At 42.6% G+C, this 19331-nt stretch overlaps 4 protein-coding genes across 4 annotated transcripts in view; all 4 read right to left on the bottom strand.

Annotated features, from left to right (window-relative positions):
• Positions 1-19331, bottom strand: part of LOC310932208 (homeobox protein Hox-B4-like) — a gene marked incomplete at its 3' end in the record, with an annotated part of 54733 nt that overhangs the window by 22893 nt on the left and 12509 nt on the right. The window lies entirely within an intron of this gene.
• On the bottom strand, positions 1103-3035 carry hoxc5a (homeobox C5a; the record flags this gene model as incomplete). Its single annotated transcript, XM_083894709.1, has 2 exons — positions 1103-1311; positions 2558-3035. The coding sequence occupies 2 exons, from the start codon at positions 3033-3035 to the stop codon at positions 1103-1105; spliced, it is 687 nt and encodes a 228-aa protein (XP_083750835.1).
• Positions 4803-5937, bottom strand: hoxc6a (homeobox C6a; the record flags this gene model as incomplete). The annotated part of the gene is made up of 2 exons (XM_083894941.1): positions 4803-5116; positions 5541-5937. 2 exons carry the CDS (start codon positions 5935-5937, stop codon positions 4803-4805), a joined length of 711 nt encoding a protein of 236 aa, XP_083751067.1.
• Positions 15476-18956, bottom strand: hoxc8a (homeobox C8a; the record flags this gene model as incomplete). The annotated part of the gene is made up of 2 exons (XM_083894708.1): positions 15476-17114; positions 18521-18956. 2 exons carry the CDS (start codon positions 18954-18956, stop codon positions 16798-16800), a joined length of 753 nt encoding a protein of 250 aa, XP_083750834.1. The 3' UTR covers positions 15476-16797.

The raw sequence follows: 19331 nt of genomic DNA, 5'->3' as shown, positions 1-19331 counted from the left end.
TTCTGTGGATTCACCGAGACAGATTTAAAGACACGAAACAGAAGCAAACGTATTAAATAAGAAGGAGGGAAAAAAATATCGTAGCAGTTTAATTCAGTAGACAGAATTGTTTAAATACACATAAAAAAATGTGTGTAATTCTATAGCATTAACCTCTACAATCAGGAGAGAAAAAATAATAACAGAAATGTGCTTTTTTTTGGGACAATATGAAAACGTTTTTTTTCCTCTCACGTTTTAATGATGATAGTTTATTGGTTACAATCAACAAACGAGCACCTATATGAGTTGTCCTCGGCCTTGTCGTAAACCAGAGGCACCTGACGTTTACACAGGAGGAGAGGAAATCGCTTCATTGCACATCACAAATATCATCACATACAGTCGCTTGAATTGTTACAGAAGAAAATTCACAGAGAGAGAGAGAGATGACAGACAACATGGAGAGGAAACGAAAAGCACACATCCAACTTCAACATGTTAGAGAGACAATATTAGGGTTAATGAAGTAGCTTTTAACTGGCGAGGACTTATGGGAAACAGCTCCTTTTAATCATTCACGATTTCTCCCAAAGCAGTCCGTATTCATTTTGCCTTCATTTCAGCTTTTTGATTAAAGTTTTTTAATCGCATGATGGAGAGTTGGAAATGATGCATGCATCACCCAGCCTGCACCTCTCGTGTCCTAAGTGAAATAAACCACGGGTTATTAGTATATAGAGTTGTGCAGCCACTGCAGACCATGAGCCTTGCAGCGTGAAGGACCATGCAGCAGCAGCAGCAGCAGCAGCAGCCGCTCAACCTCATGTCCACTTCGTGCAGTCAAGTGAGGTTATCATCGCATGGGCACCAAAATTAATTTAGAAATGTAAACCGATTGATCAAAGTGAGTGATATTCAATACATTAGGTCCCAAACTGCAGCAAGTGACACATAATTGGTGATAAAGCACACAGGGCGGTGTCATGATGTCATTGCTCCTAGCAGTTCATCCGGAGGTCAGGCGGCACTCCAGCACTGTGCAGTGTGGCGCTGAGAAACTTGCAGCATGCACCCCCGGTTTTTTTTTTTTTTTTTTTTTTACTCCAAACACGTTCTCCTTCTACTCCTTCACTTTGATCTTTGAGTCCTTCTTCCACTTCATTCGCCTGTTCTGGAACCAGATTTTGATCTGCCTCTCGTTTAGACACAGGGTGTGGGCGATCTCTATGCGCCTGCGGCGGCTCAGGTAGCGGTTGAAGTGAAACTCTTTCTCCAGCTCCAGAGTCTGGTAGCGGGTGTAACTGGTCCTGGACCGCTTACCCTCCGATTCTGAAGTGGTATTGAAATAAGTTAGCTTTCAGCAGCATTAGAGTTGTGGGAAAAAAATATATATATGATAACAGTATGTTAAAGATATACATCTATATATATATATATGTATAGAAATAAAAGGGCTGGACTGTCCATAAAAACACGCATTACAAGCAGAAAAATGATCATTAATGCTCCCTTTTCACCCTCATTTAAAAGATCAAATACCTTTATATAACCTAATTTAACCTGATATTACTTACTGTGGATTCGTGTAATAAAAATTTATGTGCGGCTGATAAGGATGGTTAACTAGCTCCAATAAATATGCTCGGCCTAGGCATCATTCCACATTTAAAACGTATAAAACAGAACGCGTATCTCGTTATAATATATGTAAAACGAGACAAGTGTAACAGTGCTGTTGGCCTCACTGCGGCCTGTACGGCTGCACAGGAGTTTAATGACAAGGGAGGGAAAACAGATGAAGTGGGATTAGAAAATGGAAAGTGATGTTTTCCAGATATTATTTCTCCTATTTATAGCCCGGGCTGCTGAACACGAGCAAAAGCAACAGGCCTTTTGCTGCTCGACTCGAATATTTTTCTAACATTCCTGTTTCTGTTTGCATGTGTGGAGAAACACAGGAACAGGAGGAGTGTGGAATCTTCTTCTTTTTCTTTTTTTTCTTTTTTTGTGTGTGTGTGTGTCTGTGTCTGTGCTCACTGTCCATCTGCAGCCGACATAATCAAGCAGCAGAAAAAAGCATGAGAAGGAGCAGCCCTATTCAGATCTTTGGAGGTGAAAAGTTCATGATTGGGTCAGGGCATTGGTGTTTCCCAGAGTTCAATTTAAGGCTAAAGCGTCTCTCACACACAGAGAGAGAGAAAGAGAGAGGGAGACTGTGTGATGATGTAAAACACACAGCTTCACTAAAAACTATAAACAAAGCGAGGCAGAATAAAAAAAAACTAACACACGGAGCTTGAATTTGTAATATTATTTCACATCACATTTTTGTTCTCTTATCCAATTATACGACCATAAATCAGCGCGCAGATCACCTCTTCACCGTAACAGAGCAGGTTTACGAGCAATGGATGCCTTTGTCATAAAATTTATGACCGCGAGTTTTTATTATTTCCTGCGTTTGGCCTATAAAACTCAAGAGGGAAAGTGGAGCGGGCGAAAAGAAGTGTTGCAGCGCTAAGAGTGAATCAGAGAAAGCATCTTAGTCGCACTTTAGGAAATAGGCAAACTTTACCGTGGCTCATGTGCAGTTTTGTCATCCATGGATAAATCTGTGGTCTCGGCTCACTGTCCTGACGCTGGCTCGCGTTTGCGTGTCGTTTCGCCGTTTGCGTGTTCTCCGCGCTCCTGTCGCCCTCCTGGCTCGCGGTGCCGCCGGATTTCGCGCTCCTCTCCGGGTCCATGTCCGCCCCGCGCCCCAGCAGCGCGCTGCCGCTGTAGCTGAGCCCGCTCGCGTCCATGGACGAGCTACTGGAGACCATAGTTATCTGTGGTCCTGACGGCAGAGGAGTATCCGCACTGCCACGCAGGCTAGTTTTCATCCCCTCCTGTTCAACAGAGGTCGTGGGGACGGGACAAGTGAATATCCCGTTCACATTCACATCCTCGAAGCGGCTGGACGCGCGCCCAGATAGATCGAAATTAAACATACTGTTAGGAGAAGTTGTCTCGCTTGTTTGCCTGAAATTGGAGCTGTCAACATACGAGCTCATGTTGAACCAAGCCAGCGATACTTTTTTTTTTTCCTAAACTAGACAGGGCTGCGGGGTGTGCTGTGTTGCGGTTATTTCCTTGTTTTTGTTGATCATTGCTCGTCTTTAGAGCCGCTTTTGGAAAATTCGTAGCCGCCTGCCTTAAAAAATAATCCACGATTTATAGGTGGAGTAGGCTTTGGTATCTTTTTTTTATTCTTGATCCGACGTGTGCGCTGCCCAAATATGGTGTATTTGTATGGGATCACGTGCACATGTTGGCCAGTCATAAATTGGCTTTGATACTCAATGGGGATATTGATGAATAGGAGAAACGTGTCCGGTAAACTTTGAGCTGGTGGTTGCTCAGGACCAGGCAGGGATCCTTAGCGCAAAAAGGGCAGGACAGTAAGACAAGAGCGTCATCTGGTGTCTGGTATGGGGCAGGACGGTCAGCACCGGGCAGAACTATGCGCCCCCAACGCACCGCGAGTCCAACGCCAGTGCCATTTATTAATATTATGAATAATATATAATAAAATTATAATACTTATGATATATATATATTTAAAAACATATATAATTTAATTGAATGTGCTGACTCAGCTTACATATCACAAACACGTCGCTTAAACTAATATTGGAACAATGCAGCTACGGTTACTGCCACGATATCAAAGCGGTTTGTTATAACAGCTCATATTAGTGATTCTGCTGTCAATCAAAAAGTCTAATATTTAATGTTTAAGAGACAAGAATGTGTTTGAAAACCACTTCTCCCCTCTGTTTGTTTCTCTTTCGTCTCGTCGTATAATTAAATTGTGCAATCAGACCACACACACACACACACACACACACACACAGTTTGGTGCTTCTTTTCATCTGCCTTCATTTAGACTGTCAGGAGGAGTTGTGCTGCCAACAAAACACGAAACGAGCATAGGATGAAAGTTTTACAAATGTTTTTTTTTTATTATTATTATTCCATGATACACAATTATGACAAAACATGAACGTTGTAACTCCCAAACCGGAGTGCACAAATCTCTATCTCACATTGAAATCCACATACTGAGTCAAATGATCCAAAGTGTATGTATAACGCAGCGTCTATTTAAGCGGATTAAATGCACAGACGTCCTCACAGGATTTACATAATATACTGGTAACTGGATTATATACAGGCATTTCAGTTGTGTGTGTGTGTGTGTGTGTGTGTATGTGCGTGTGTGTGTTTGTAGATATTTTAACAGTTCGTGCAACTTTCAGCTTGATCCAGAACACTTTTCAAGACTGTATGAAGTGTCTGCTCGCTCCTTTCTTTCTGTATTTCCGTGGAATGTTCATGTACAGCACTGAGTTCACACTTAAGTCGTGTTCAACATTGTATTTTGTAAGGTGATCAAATAGTTCACAGTGATTGATGGGGCGTGGGGGGACATAAATACACGTATTTTTCAAGGGTGTGTGTGGGGGGAAATAACACACAAATTAATACTTAGGTTCATCATCATCATCATCATCATCATTATTATTATTACAATACAAGTGTGGCGTTGCAATAAAAAAACAAAACAAATATCAGAGCTCCAAATGTCACTGGGGCCAAACTGTGGCTGAAATGGTTTGATTTCTAAGGCTCAAACACGAAAGTGCGAGAGCGGCGGGGAAGCCATCATGCAGTGAAGCTGCTCTCAAGTCCATGTATGTTTGTTTTTTTGTTTTTTTTAGGTAGTTATGTTGGGTCTTAATGGTCATTAAGATGTTGTCGTTCCTCTTCCCTTCAAACTACTCTTTCTTCTTCTCCTCTTCCTCATCCTTCGCTTCCTCTGTCGCGCCATTGCGTTCCTCCTCTGGCGTCCCTGCTGTCTGTTCACTTCCAGTCACCGTGGAGGTCAGGTTGCTCTCCTTCTTCCACTTCATGCGTCGGTTCTGGAACCAGATTTTGATCTGGCGCTCCGTTAGACAAAGCGCATTGGCGATCTCGATGCGTCTGCGCCGGGTCAAGTAGCGGTTGAAGTGAAACTCCTTCTCCAGCTCCAGTGTTTGGTAGCGAGAGTAAATCTGACGTCCTCTGCGTCTGTCTGTCCCGTAGCCGACTCCTGCTGAGGTGCAAAGTAAAGTCACTTGTTTATTTTTTCCATACATTTGTGGATATATTTGGACACATCAAAACAGTACATCTGAGATTTAGACCTGCGCGTTAAGTTTAATCTCAAGCCCACACCGAGAAATAAACCCCATTTTAGCAGTTAAACAAAAACCCCCCTCTCAAAGGGCATCTTCACTTGATTATCTAAAATAAGCGAAGCATCATGCTGTATCCTCGCTGTCTCACGCTACTGATTATTGCTCCTATATCATTCTGAAAATGAAAGCTGTTTGTTTGCACATGTAAAGGCCCATCTACAAGTCGAGGGAATACAGTAATGTTTTATGGGCTCATAAAAAGTAACTTACTCTCTTGGTAAGACATATCGTAAAACTGACCCATTCGCTTAATTTATTTGTCGTAGTAAAACTCACCGCTGTGTGAGTTCATTCGCGTCATCCACGGGTAGATCGGGACGTTGCCTTTCTGCTCCTGCGCTCCTGCTCTTCCTTGATCCAAACTGTACTCTTGAGCAATGTGGCTCTGTGCACTGAGTCCCATGTTTGTTTGCCTGCAGCTGGGCAGCACGTCCTTGTCCTGGAGGAACACGTTTGATCCGTACTCGTACTGAGCCCGACCCGAGCCAAAGACGACATTGTCTTGAGGAGAGTAGAAAGGTGTATATATCCGATTCTGGGTCACAGCGGCACCGTACGACGAAAAATGTCTGACCGTGTCATAGGTGGTGGAGTTCAGGGGAACGTTAGGCAAAACATCTTGACCACCGGATAAATGGCAGGAGAGCGACGGGTTTGCGAAATAAGAATTCATACCTTGCGTGTAAACCCTCTCTCCAACTCTCCCCACTTCTTTATCGGTCTCTTTACAAATCTCCTCCTGTGTAAATCTCCTTCCCCGTCTCTGTCAATGCAACCACACCTTTCTCCAAGCTCTGCTTCTTTTTTCCGTGACTTTCCGCCTCTCCGCGTGGACGTGGGCTACTTTGAGGATTCAATATTATTAATTTCCAATCTCCGGTTAAGACGCACAAACCCGAGTGTTATAGCCGAGGCTTGGCTCGGTGAGAGACAATATGACAACGTCAGCTGACCGTTCTCCACCAATTGAGAGGCAGGAGTTGAGGGGAAACTGTAGCTTTTAGCTCAGAGCTTGAACATTACTGCTAAATGCCGATAAACACAGCGCAGATTTGGAGTGACACACTGTGCAGCTTGGCTATTTGAGACATTTTGGATTCGAAGTTTGAGAGATGAGGTGTTTATGCAGGAAGTGTGTGATGCAGAGAGCGTGGCCAACGTCATTCAGTGCAGTAATCACAGTCAAAGGAAGGCAGATAAATACACACCAACTCGTGTCTTAAAAGGGTCATTTGGGGATTTTCATTTACTTACTGAGCTATAACACAAAACATCATCTGTGATATTGGGAGTTTTTTTGGGTTTTTTTTTTAAGTGTGTGTGTGTGTGTGTGTGTGTGTGTGTGTGTGTGTGTGTGTGTGTGTGTGTGTGTGTGTGTGTGTGTGTGTGTGTGTGTGTGTGTGTGTGTGTGTCAAAAAAAAAAAGAAAAAAGAAAAAAAGAAGCCCAGCTCACTTAATTTCACTGCTGCAGTGATCTACTATCTCGTCTACATGTTGTCATCCCGCAGGACGCGGACACGCAGCCTTTTGTACGAGGAACCAAATGAATATTGGCATGTGTTGTTTATCTCGGCCGCGTATCGACGACTTTCCAACATACTGTTAATGTTTCCATTGTGCATGAATTATCTGGCATGTGAGCAATTTCCATGCATTTGCAGTGAACTGGATTGGGGGGAGGGTGTGTGTGTGTGTGTGTGTGTGTGTGTGTGTGTGTGTGTGTGTGTGTGTGTGTGTGTGTGTGTGTGTGTGTGTGTGTGTGTGTGTGTGTGTGTGTGTGTGTGTGTGTGTGTGTGTGTGTGTGTGTAGGTAGTAAGAATGCGTTTATGGTCTCTCTTCAGTGAGGGCAATAAAACAAGTGACGTTCCCCAGCTCACCAACAACTATCTCTGCAGCAAAGCCATGCTGCAACAGCAACAGCAGCAGCAGCAGCAGAAATGAAAGCAGTGCACAGCATGTGGAAAAGCGTGTATAAGTCCAGTCCAGTCGACAGAAAACAACTGCGTCTGAGGAAATATATTTCTGCCACACTTCTCTTGAAAAATCTATCATGCGACTGTCCAGACAAAAATCCTGCTCAGGTCAAATCAGCTGTGAGCTCATGACTCTCAGGTACAGTCTTTTAAACTCTAACAAAGACTCTGACTCTTTGGTATTTTTACGCACACAATTTAATTGCAGTTAAAAAACGCACCGTGTTGAAAATGCATGTACAGATGTTGAACTTATTTTTTTTCTTGATGTGATTATACTCATACACATTCTTCTCTCACACACACACAGAGGAAAGGGGGAATGATAATTATCCCAGCAGATAATTATCGGTTTGAAAATTACTTTTAAAGCGTTTTGGGGAAAATAGTAAAAGTTAAGAGTGACGTGCTGCAGCTTGGTGCGTAAAAATCGACATTTACGACATGACAAGGCAGCCTCTCCCTCTCTGTGTTTTCTACTTTTATTTTATAATTAAATTACTTTCTCTTACAGATGTTGTAAGCGCGTTTTACGCCACTGCAATATTTTATTTTTTAAATATTTCAAATCTGACGCGTTTGAAATTGAATGAAAAGTAGACTGTACGTACTAATTTGTAATAATAAAATTCAAATTGTCTTTTCGGAAAAGGCCATAATGGAAACCAATGAAATAATCGATACCGTTATTGAAAATGTCTGTCCAGACGCAGTCGTTGTGGCCACAGCAGCCTCATTGATTTCTTCAATAGGCTGAATACTTGCAGCCTAAATGTGCAGCAGTGTTTGGTCTGCTGTTTGGGAACCTGAATAGCCCATAAAAGAGACAAGAACAAAGAGAAGGAAGTGGCTGGTGCAATAAAAGTTTCCCTTTAGCTTATTCGTGGCCATATGTGACATCCGCGTCGCACACAACAATTCAGGCAAATAAAGCGCAAAAGTTGGAATCTGGAGTGAAACTCCGCTGCTGTCCTGGGATTATTGTTTTTTTTTTTATTCTCTGCACCCTGATATTAAATAAAGAAAAACTGATCATGTACAGGAATAAAACGCAGCAAAACTGAGCCTTATTATTGTTATTATTAGTGAATTATTTTTTTATATATAGAAAGAGAGAAATGTATTTTCCACACAGAGGGAACACACACACAAAAATAATGACAGCAATTTAAAAAAAAAAGTGACGTTAAAACTGTTTGAAGTTTAAATTAAAACAAACAATACAAATGCGCGTGGTATATTATCTATATATGTGGTGTGTTTATTTTTGAATTTGTCAGAACACACATATGTGGAGGATTTTGTAAAAGCTTTTACTTCATCCAAAAAAACGCATTCTGTTGATTATATCGGGAAACAAATATGCATGTACAATGAGTAATTTCTAGTCAACTTATAAAGACATATGTGTTATTTTGTTCTCCTGCAGGCTAATTGTCATTCACAACTCTCCCTGCTCTCTCTCGCTCTCCCCCCCCTACAAGAAACACGCCGCTCCATAAAGTCCAGCAGGTTGTAAATAAAGGCTGAACAGTAAAGCCAATGTGTGGACTGGAGAGGTTGGAATGCAGCAGCAGAGCTTGTGCCAGTGTGCAGAATTAGAAAGGTCATTCTTTCCCCCCGTGTTTTAGTGTTTTATTGCGGCCCGTGAGGCAAATCACATGCGCGGCTTTTGACGCAGAAGGGAAACAACCCGTTTGGTCAACGTCTCCAAGACAGAGACAGTGTAACAGCACGTATAGGACAGGACCGCGACGGTCCAAGACGAAAATAATGAATTGCAAATGAAGTGACAATAAACTGAGCTGTAAATTAATCATCTTAATTTATGCGTTTTGAAATGAAGCATTATAAAATAGTATTGGTATTTTTAATCATTATTATTAGTATAATTAGATTGTGTCATATAATTATAAAATTCACATTTACGCTTATTCCTGAAGGCCTGAGTGCAGCAGCCTGTTCCTCTGCAGCAGTGCGGGGCCAAGCAGCAGCATAAGCAGCAGCATTAGCAGCAACATTAGCAGCAGCAGCATTAGCAGCAGCAGCATAAGCAGCAGCAGATCCAGTGTTGCCTTGCTTGTCTTTTGCAGTCACACAGGCTACAAATGCACATCAGCATCACAACATCACTCAGTATTAGTTCTATGGGACGTGTAAAACTTCGACATTATCAGCCATGATTAAAAACACAGCAAAGGAAGCCGAAGTCTGGTCCCTGCCTGTGATGCTTTTAACTCTCCCCCGCCTCTAACCTCACTAATAAGGAGTAATTCACATACTAACAATGTAAAGCCCTCTATAGGCACTTTACCATCGCTGGCCGTCCAATTAATGTCCGGAAGTGTTCGACTTATGCTCGTTAAGCACTCAGGAAGCTGTTGCCCAATGAGCGCATGTTGATCCACACATCATAAATTATGACCATTAGTAGGCAAAATTCTCTGTGCTGTCGGGATTAGTGAGTGAGGTTTTAAATGTGGTGATGAGGACAGATTCACGGTTTGAATGGGCTTTTATGGGAGTCTCGTCTCTGCTTTTAAAAAACACTGCAGGGTAAAAAAAACAAAAAAAAAAACACAATTCACTGTGGTTTTCAACTCTTATTTGGATCCTAAATTTACCAAACTACCCAAATGGCATGCGTTAAATGGACTCTCTCTCTCTTTCCTCTCTGCAGATATTGTGCAGCAGCAACAGCAGTGGACACGAGCCATTGCATCAACAATGTTTCATGAGGGGAGAAGAAGCAAACAATGTGTGTGACAGTAGGTTATGAGACTTTAAAGGCTGCTGCAATAACTGGGCTTTTACAAGGATCGAGGCGCGGGGCTGTGGAGCTCCCGCAGGACACAGAGAGAGACACACGTGACACCATGTGTGCAACGCGAACAACACATGTGTGTGTTGTTGAGTATGTGTGTATGTTCACTATAGCAAAAGCAGTGAGAAACACACTGAAGGAAGTGAGCCTTCTTCAAACTACACATGTACTAGGTTTGAATTGGGGAAAAAGGTACACACATTCTGTTACAGACATGTACACACACAGACACACAATATGTGCTCTCTCTCTCTCTATATATATATATATATCACTTTGTTTTGAAACGCAATACTGGCCCTGCATCATCCTGAACACATTTTCTTTGTTCCTTGTTCCACACAGACACACTCAGACACACACTCAGACAGACACACACACTGGTGACTCCGGTTTCCCATGCTGATTAAATGCATGTGCATATTTCTCAGGTTAAATGTTGCCATTCCATTCGATCATTTAACTTTATTTGACAACTTGGCACCTCTCACGTGCATTTAATCTTAGTTTAACGCCAATTCAACGAAGCTCTGTCCACTCAATGGCTATTGTGATTATTTGGTGATTATGTGTACTGTTAATCTGCTGATGTGTGTGGCGTTAAATAAAAAAAAAATCACACACTTCGTCGTCAGTGATTATGTCACAGAGTCTCGCAGCTGCACATCCTCGCATCTCATTACACAACAAACACAATGACACAAACAAATCTTTTTCTCTTCTCCAAAGTGACAACAACAAATCAGAGTCGCCGCAACAACGAAAAAAAAAACACTCCTACGTGTCAGCTCGTGCTGTTGCTCGCCGGCAGCACAGTGTATCAAGCGGGGTCAGCTGACATCCGCAGTAGAAAGCCAGCAGCCATAAACAACAAGCCTCAACACCCACCCACCTCCACAGGCTGCGCTTCAGGTCGCTAGGGGGCACTGCCGCGAGCTGTGCATGTCAGTGTGTGTGTGTGTGTGTGTGTGTACACACGGTGCAGGTAGATGCAGAGTCTATGCGTGCAGGTAGACACGCATGTGCGTGCGTGAATCTGCATATAAAGGTGACCCGAGTGTCTTGGCACAGATTGGAAAACAAGTGACAACAAGCACCGGCGCGAGAAACGAGGGCTAATCAGTCGGCTCATTTGTCACTGGTTGGTCAGCAGGGCCTATGAGTGATGACAAAGTTTACTATCAGAAGGCAATTCATTACAACAGAGTGGGCCAGCATCTCCACAGCGCGCTGCTAATGCGGCCATTATTAGTATTCACCGCGAGTGAGGAAATCAAAAGGACACCAAAAACCACAGAGGTACAGTGAGCAGCAGCAGCAGCAGCCAAGGCTACAGGTCAGGTCACACACAGCTCCACAGAAAAGGAAGGACGCCTCCGCCTTCTCATGATCTCACACACACACACACACGCTGCTGCTGCATCACACACACACACACACACACACCCTCATCATTTCAACACAGAAATAGGCAGATATGGTTCCCAAAGCACAGCAGCGGAAACAAAACATAGAAGTGTAAATGTGGTCTTACCTCAGGAGAGTAGTCCGTGGTCCAGCTGAGGGGTCACGATGGGAATATGAACAGGGCAGCGCATCTCCGCGTGCTGCTGTCTGTGTTCACGCCGCGGCGATTGTGGGAGCTCATGGAGGCAGAGCGTCTGTTTACCAGGGAAAGTCCTTTTTTTTCTAGCAGCCGTCATTGCTCCCTTTTTTTTCTTCTTCCCTACCCAGTCGCGGCTTTATTGCCTCTGGGGGGGAGGACAGACGCAGGCAGCGGATGGTAGAGGCGGCGACTGTCCCGAAGATCCCACTGTCAGGAAGTCGGAGATCGGATGAATATCAGACGAAAAGCAGCGCCAGAAAAGTCATGCAGTGGTGTTTTCATGTGAGATTTAAGCACCAAAATAAGAGGTTTTTCTACGCCCCAGCTTTTTTGCTCTGCTGCTGATACAAGGGAAGGACTAGAGAATAGACAACAGCATAAAGTTCATGTTCATAGAGCGTGTGCCACGTGGCTCGATGCAGCCAATCGCAGAAAGGATTCAGTCGTAAACTTTTATTACTCAGCTGTAAATTTCTCCCTTTAACAACCAGGAATGTTTGCACCCATCTTTGCCTTTTCTGTTTTTCTCCCCCGATGAGAAATATCGTATAGTGACCAAAAATTGGCCACTATACGATATGGAGACGTTGAGATTGCACCGTGTTTCAAATTAAATTAAAAAAAAAGAAAAGAAAATAAATAAAAAAATATGACAGGTCTCGTAATAGACGGGGCTGTTTGCCAACATGAAGCCTGGCTGCACCCAAGCCAACGGGAAATAGGAAATAAAAGAGGGTCAGTGAGGAGGAGGAGGAGGGGAGGCCGGAAGAGAAAGAGAGAGAGATTAAACTTGAATCAGAGTGACTTTGCCTCCATGCAGGGCCTCAGTCTCACTGTCTGGCTCTTATAGGATAGATTATAGCACAGTTATCAGATGTCAGGGTTGACTGTCGCACACATTCACAACAAGGTGAAAACAGAATATTTCAAAAATGATGTCAGATTTCACACTTTTGTCACAAACTCATTTCCATATTATGTAGTTGTTTTTTTTTTTTTAAATAAACCAGAAGAGCAGGTATGAGGCGGAGCTGCACTCACAGACAAGAAGACAACACATCAGCCATCAAAGTTTATGACGAGAAGTAAGAAAAACCCATGTCATCCACACTGTAAATCTGCACAAGACTTTTAACAAGTTCTGGCAAACGAGCGACAAAGAGAGAGTGATGTCTCGGGAAAAACACGCTCACATCAATGTTTTACCATATCTCAGATATATGGAGGAAAACGAGGCGAGCCGCCGAGATAATCATTTTGCCTTCTGCAAAATATGCTGCATCGAAATCCATATAAGAATGAAGGCTGGAAATGAAAAGGAGTGAAGGGAAATCGTTTAATACGGAGCCACGAAGACGCAGTTTTAAATCACACGCAGAGCAAAATAAAACAAAAAAAACACGTCAGTCTGTGTTGTGGAAAAACCACCGAGAATCCACGAATGAATTACAAATAATTCTAATAACTAAAAATAAATAATCAAAGAAATGCATGTCACGTACTTGGATGAGCGCGTGCATCTTGTCCTTGCAGGCCGTGGTATCTACACTGAGCTCACTCTACACACACACACGGACAAAAGATGCAGACCCATGCGAGCTGAGGCTGCTTTACACCAGCAATAAAGTTTACAGCAGGTCCACTAAAGTTTATTGGTCAAGTCAACCCTATGGTAAAAGTACACAGCCCCGCACACACACACATGTGGGCCCATCCCTGCTCGAGGAAAGCTGTCACTTTGGGGACACATCCGGAATTTTCTAAAGACTACACGCACGCAAAAAGAGCGACATTAAGACGCAATGGGAATGGAAAAGGAAAGGATGCGCATTTGGGGACAGACTTGAGGAGGAAACAACAGTGAACTGAACTCCAACCTATAGGACGATCTGGTATTATAGTCCAATTCTTATATTAAAGAAGATCAGCATACAGAATGTAAAATACGAATTCAATAACAAGCCTGTAACGCTACAGTCAGAATTATTCGTTAGACAAACGCATTAGCGAATCTTCTTATTTAACAACTATTTTAAGGTTTCTATATAAAATATCAACAGGAGAAAATACAACTCCCTCAATAACTTTCTTCTGTCTAAAAATGACAAATAGATCTTAATTTTCCTAAATATTTTCAATCTATGCTTTTAAAAAAAAATAAAAAAATCAATAAAGACATTGAAGTGTGAGCTCGAGGCCTCACATCTACTCCAGTGAAGGTCCTGTGGCCTCCACGGTGAGCGCTGAGAATCCACTGTTTCACACACAAACACCTATAGTAGATTATTTGTGCTTGCTCAAATAGGTTAGAATGATAATAGGCCCAATATATGAGAGCAGATAAAAAAAAAAAAAAAAGCAGCCAGACTGGACGCACCAGTGGGAGCTTTGAATAATTTAGAGACATGACACTGACTCCAGCTACAGGGGAACACAACACTCTCCATTCGCTGAAAAGCATATATACCCTATTATAGTAATACACTCCTTTAAAATGGAATTAAAGAGGGAAAATGAAACCAAAAAGGTGCATGGAACCTGTGTTTGGGCCTGAAATTAAAAACACAAAGGTCAGCAGCTGTGTGAGTGAAATTCAGCTTCAAAGATGGAAAAAGAGCTCATATTACATGTTTTTGAAAAAAGAAAAAAAAATGGGCTCAGGTTTCTATAACGATAATTTATCCCAAATGTAAAAAAAAAAAAAAACACCATGTGACCTACATATGTGATGTGTTTGAGGAAAGTTGTGCTCCGTGGAATAAATAAATGAATAAATAAATAAATAGAGTGTGACTGTGTCTGCAGCAGCACAGGATGAGACACAGGTTGTTACCTGCACTTGGCCTCTGATTCGCTTAGATTTCAACCCTCCGCTGCTTTTACCAGGTTTGTGTCTGAACACAAAACTTACACCTCGCCTGGTGTGGACACATAAAGCCTCCCCCCGATGCTTTGCCCCATTATTTAGTCCGATTATTAACAGAAACATGCCAGATGTTTGTTCATCTCCTCTCAAGAAGCCATCACTCATCCAAAGATTCATTAAGGAAAGCCTCGTGTCCTCCCTGAAGAGGGGAAGTTTTTTTTATTTTTTTTATTAAGAGGATGAATCAAAAACACGACTCAGGCTTTGGAAAGTGCGCGTGCTGTGAAGGGAATCACCGCCCTCCCCTTTAAAACGAGATATAAGGGAAACATCTGCAAACGCACGCGTGGCGTTTATTTCATGGATCAAGTTGCAAAGTTTAAATGAAGCAAACTTCAGACGAGAGACGCTTCGACAGTCGTGGGCATCCTTTACCCCCTGCTGCCGCTGCCACACGACACGTCGTGGGCGCGCATATTATGGGCAGGAAAACGAAAGCATCATCAAAACATCAACTTTGCTGCGTATTTAGCCATTTCCTCGTTTAATCGTTGTTTACTCGAGAGTCAACGACTCCTATGTGAGTGTTCAGATGTGAAAGTGTCTCACTAAAATACTTTTCTTTTTTTTTTTTTTTAAGAAAAGCAGCTTCAGTGGTGAAACAATAACATAAACTATACATATTAGGACTGGATTGTGATTTAGCTTTTCGGTTCACTTCTGTCTGCACCTCATTTTTACGACTGTTTTGGGCTGGAGGAAGGGAATACTACGAGCAACAGAGGCTGCGATACCAATAAAAAAGCAGAAATGATTGTGAGCCATCTTGTTTATTCGTGATTTTACATCAACAATGGCGAGGTGGGGAGGGGAAGGGTTTGGGAGGGGTTGTGGGGGCACACAAATCCGTTTTTCACAGGAGAAAACACCAGGAAACGAGCATATTGTTCACATCAATATATAACAAGACGTACATAAAGATTATATTCAGTGCAAAAACAACTACGCTATATCACCAGCACATTAAAATAAAAATTCCCTCACTTTAAAATTTTCTTGTAATTGTAGCAGGTATTATCATACACAGTAAATGTGCGTTATAGGCAGTTTTAGTTGTTGGGGAAAATAGCTTGCAATCAAATCAGAGCGATGCCATAAGTGTGGAATATAAATTCTGCAAAAGGCAAAGCTCTGAGTTTAGGTAGTGCCGTGGTACAATCTCTAAGTTGTTTGCTTGGCTTTGAGCTAATTGTCTTCCCAAGACTCACAAATTGTCTTCAACAAGTGTATATCGTATATTGGGTAAATGCTACATACATAACTTAATCATATAATGTGGATATAGAACACGTTTAAAAATTAAAAACCATATGAAATCTCTATATTCAGAAATCTCTATTGCAATTTCCCCCAGGTTTTTAGGTAGCATCAAAGGATTTCAAACGATTGCATTTCCCTGGTAATCCTAGAAAAAAAGATGACTGAGGAGCTAATGGCGATCTTTGTCTAGGCCATTCACATGAAAACGAGTAAACAGTTACAGTAACAATTAGGAGAATAATAAAACGTGTGGGGGGGTTTGTGCGCATGGACTGACAGCCATGTCACTGCTGCGATGATGTTCTGGAACACTAACTACTAAGTTATAGGCCTACAATTCACTGACACTCTCGCAAAAGTTACTCTGAAATGATGGTGGTTGGCTTTTATTTATTTTATTTTTATTTTTTTAAATGTAGGCTCTCATCTATTTACAACACAGGTCGACATTGGTCATGATTTGATTTTGTTGTTGTTGCTGTTGGTGGTGGTGTTATCATTTTAAAAAACAAATTTATAAAAAAAAATAACAAGTAAAATAATGAAAAAATAAGAGCTATAAGCTATTTTTTCATATAACATGCGTTTTAATTCACCCCTTGTTTTATTGTGTGCAGGGCAACAATTCTATTAAAGAAATTATTTATTTTATTTTATTTGTTTGCCACAAGCTTGTGTAGCATCTAGAGAAAAATGAAAAATAAAAAAAAGAAGAAAATAGCAGTGCGAATCATGGATTAGGAAAATTGTGAGAAGGGAGAATTCTGTCTATTTATGACAACAATATTAGCGGGATTCCTGTTCCCTCTTGACAAAATGAAAGGGTGGTCATAAAGTTGACGCTCTTTGCCTCCTTATGTGACTCTTCGTCTGTTTATGGGACCTCTCTCTCTCTCTTTTTTCTTCCCTTTTTCAGCCATATAACCATAAAAAGGACCATAAAATCACTCCTTGGTCTCTTCTTTCTCTTCCGCTTCTTTCTCTTCTGCCTCTTCCACTTCACCGTCCTCGTTGCCTTCCTCCTCGCCCTCGGCTTCAGCCTCTCCCCTCTGACCCGGAAACTTGTCTTTGTTGTTCTCTTTTTTCCACTTCATCCTCCTGTTCTGAAACCAGATCTTCACCTGTCGCTCGGTGAGGCTCAGGGCGTGGGACACCTCGATCCTTCGCTTGCGGGTCAGGTAAGGGTTGAAGAGAAACTCCTTCTCCAGTTCAAGAGTTTGATAGCGACTGTAGGTTTGCCTTCCGTTCCGTCTGCCTGGGGCTTGGATGAAATAAAGCCAGAGGTTAGCTGAGCTGAGCACGGTCGTCCATAAAAAAAAAAAAATTATAATAACATTCAGATGACTCATAATCCTAATATCATTACACATTTTCCTATCAGAAAGAAAACTAATCCTTCATCTCCTTCTGAAGCGTTCACCTTTAATCTCAGGCGTGGGGAAGCCTTAAGGTGTGTGTTGTGGATTGGATTTTCTACAGCAGTAGACATTTTTAAAAAAATTATAATTTTCTTACACGTATTTTTGTTTGTTTGTTTGTTTGTGTGTGTGCCATTTACAGGAAGGAGTGATCAGCTGTCTGCTCCCACTTCACCCACGAGTGAGTATGAGAGGATGGTGTATTTAAAAGGCAATTATTAATCAGTTTAAAGATCCATTTACATGTATTCGTGTCTGCATCATATACTCATTTCTATTATTTTATGGAATAAAATGGCTTCAAATAGCCTGACTCAAACACACACACACACTCATACTCATACACACACACACACACACACACACACACACACACACACACACACACACACACACACTCATACACACACACAGGGGTAAAATGTAAAAAAAAAAAGGGGACAACTAGTAGAGAAACAGTGAGTTAGGATAAAGCTGACAGTGACAGCAGATGGGGGCCAGGCTGATGTTAATATACCAGCAGCAGATAAAAAATGAAGCTTACACCTGTGTGGAGTTAATGTCGTTTGATAGCCAGAACATGATGATCCGTGAATGGACGAGGTAATATCCACAAAAGCCTTTATGATTATGGCTGTAAGAGTCTGAGCCCGCATTGGGCCTGTGGGTCAAATTACTCCCCCCCTCTAAATCCTTAAAACCCGGATTGTGGATAATCGGAGGCACGCTGTGTTTCAGCTAACCCTCCTGTCACTCTGCATGCTCCTGGTCTGGGGCGTGTGTGGGTATAGCATCATATTTTAAACTAGGACTTCACCCTATAGTGTCGTCAGAGTTTGTGAAATATCTTATGTGAACGATAATTGACTTCAAAGAGCTGGTGTCATGAGCTGTGATCAGCAATCCAATGTTTTTTAAAAGGCACTTTTGAAAGCAGCTCAGCCCTGTATGGACATGTGCTGCTGCTGCAGCTGCAGAGGAACAGCAGCAGCAGCAGCAGCAGCAGCAGCAGCAGCCTGCTCTACAGCTTCTATGTGCCCCATCATGTTCACTCACTTATTTCGTTTTATGGTCTGGAGAAACACTCATATATGTACACATACACACACACACACACAGGAATTATAGAGCAGCACACGCGCACACAAACACGCAGGCAGACTCACACTGACGCACGTACACACACACACACGCGAGCGCGCGCACTGATCAACACAGAAAGAATAGGAAATAATTGTACGATTCTGACCGTGGGGTCTCATCCAGGGAAACATAAGACTGGGAGAAGAGTTTTGATTTAAGTGGCCTTGTCCTTCTCCGGGGTTAGAGCTGCTCGACGATTTACAGTCTGGGTATTGCGCTAGGCTTGCGTCTTGCTGGGTACCATAAAGCGTTTGCCTCGGAAGGGCTTCATATCCATAAAATTTCGTTGCGTCTCCGTGGCAAGCCAAAGCGCACGGGTTCTGCTGGTATCCTGGATTCGAGATGCCCGTGGTCCCGTGGTGGAAAAAGTCCTGCACATGATGGGACGGGTGCTGGAAGCCCGGCGCGGCTGCTCCGGGTCCGTAAACCAGCGTGTGGCTGCGGGCGACGCTTTGTGGAAACCTGCAGTCGTAGTAAGTTGGCTCCAGTGACTCGCCGCCTTTGTATTTAGAAAAAAGAGGGTTAACAAAATAAGAGCTCATGTTTAGTTAGCATCAAGCAGACGGGGCTCTCGCAGTTGAATATCTCCTTTAGGATGATGGCAGCCTTTTGTTTAGGGTCCCAACTCGCGCAGCACACACAGGCAGACAAACCGGAACTGGGAGAAACGCTGCCCCTTTGGACAATCTACGGCAGCTCACTCTCTCTGAGCCGTTCCTCTCATCGGATTCCTCTCTCAGTCGCGAGTGGGTTTTTTTTTTTTTGTCGAGGCTCTGCAGGCTCAGACCCGGCTCATGGCTTGTGCTTTGGATGTGCGTTAAGGTTAAAGCTGACTTGTGCTCGACCGGCACAGCCACAGACGCTGCTCTTTTCTTTTTCTTTTTCCTTTTTTTGAAGCTTCCCACCCAACCACCCCC

This window comes from Microchirus variegatus, assembly GCF_963457635.1.
Source record: "Microchirus variegatus genome assembly, chromosome: 9".
NCBI classification, from domain to species: domain Eukaryota; kingdom Metazoa; phylum Chordata; class Actinopteri; order Pleuronectiformes; family Soleidae; genus Microchirus; species Microchirus variegatus.
Note: the sequence above shows the minus strand (reverse complement) of the source record. Positions and strands in the feature narration are given on the sequence as shown.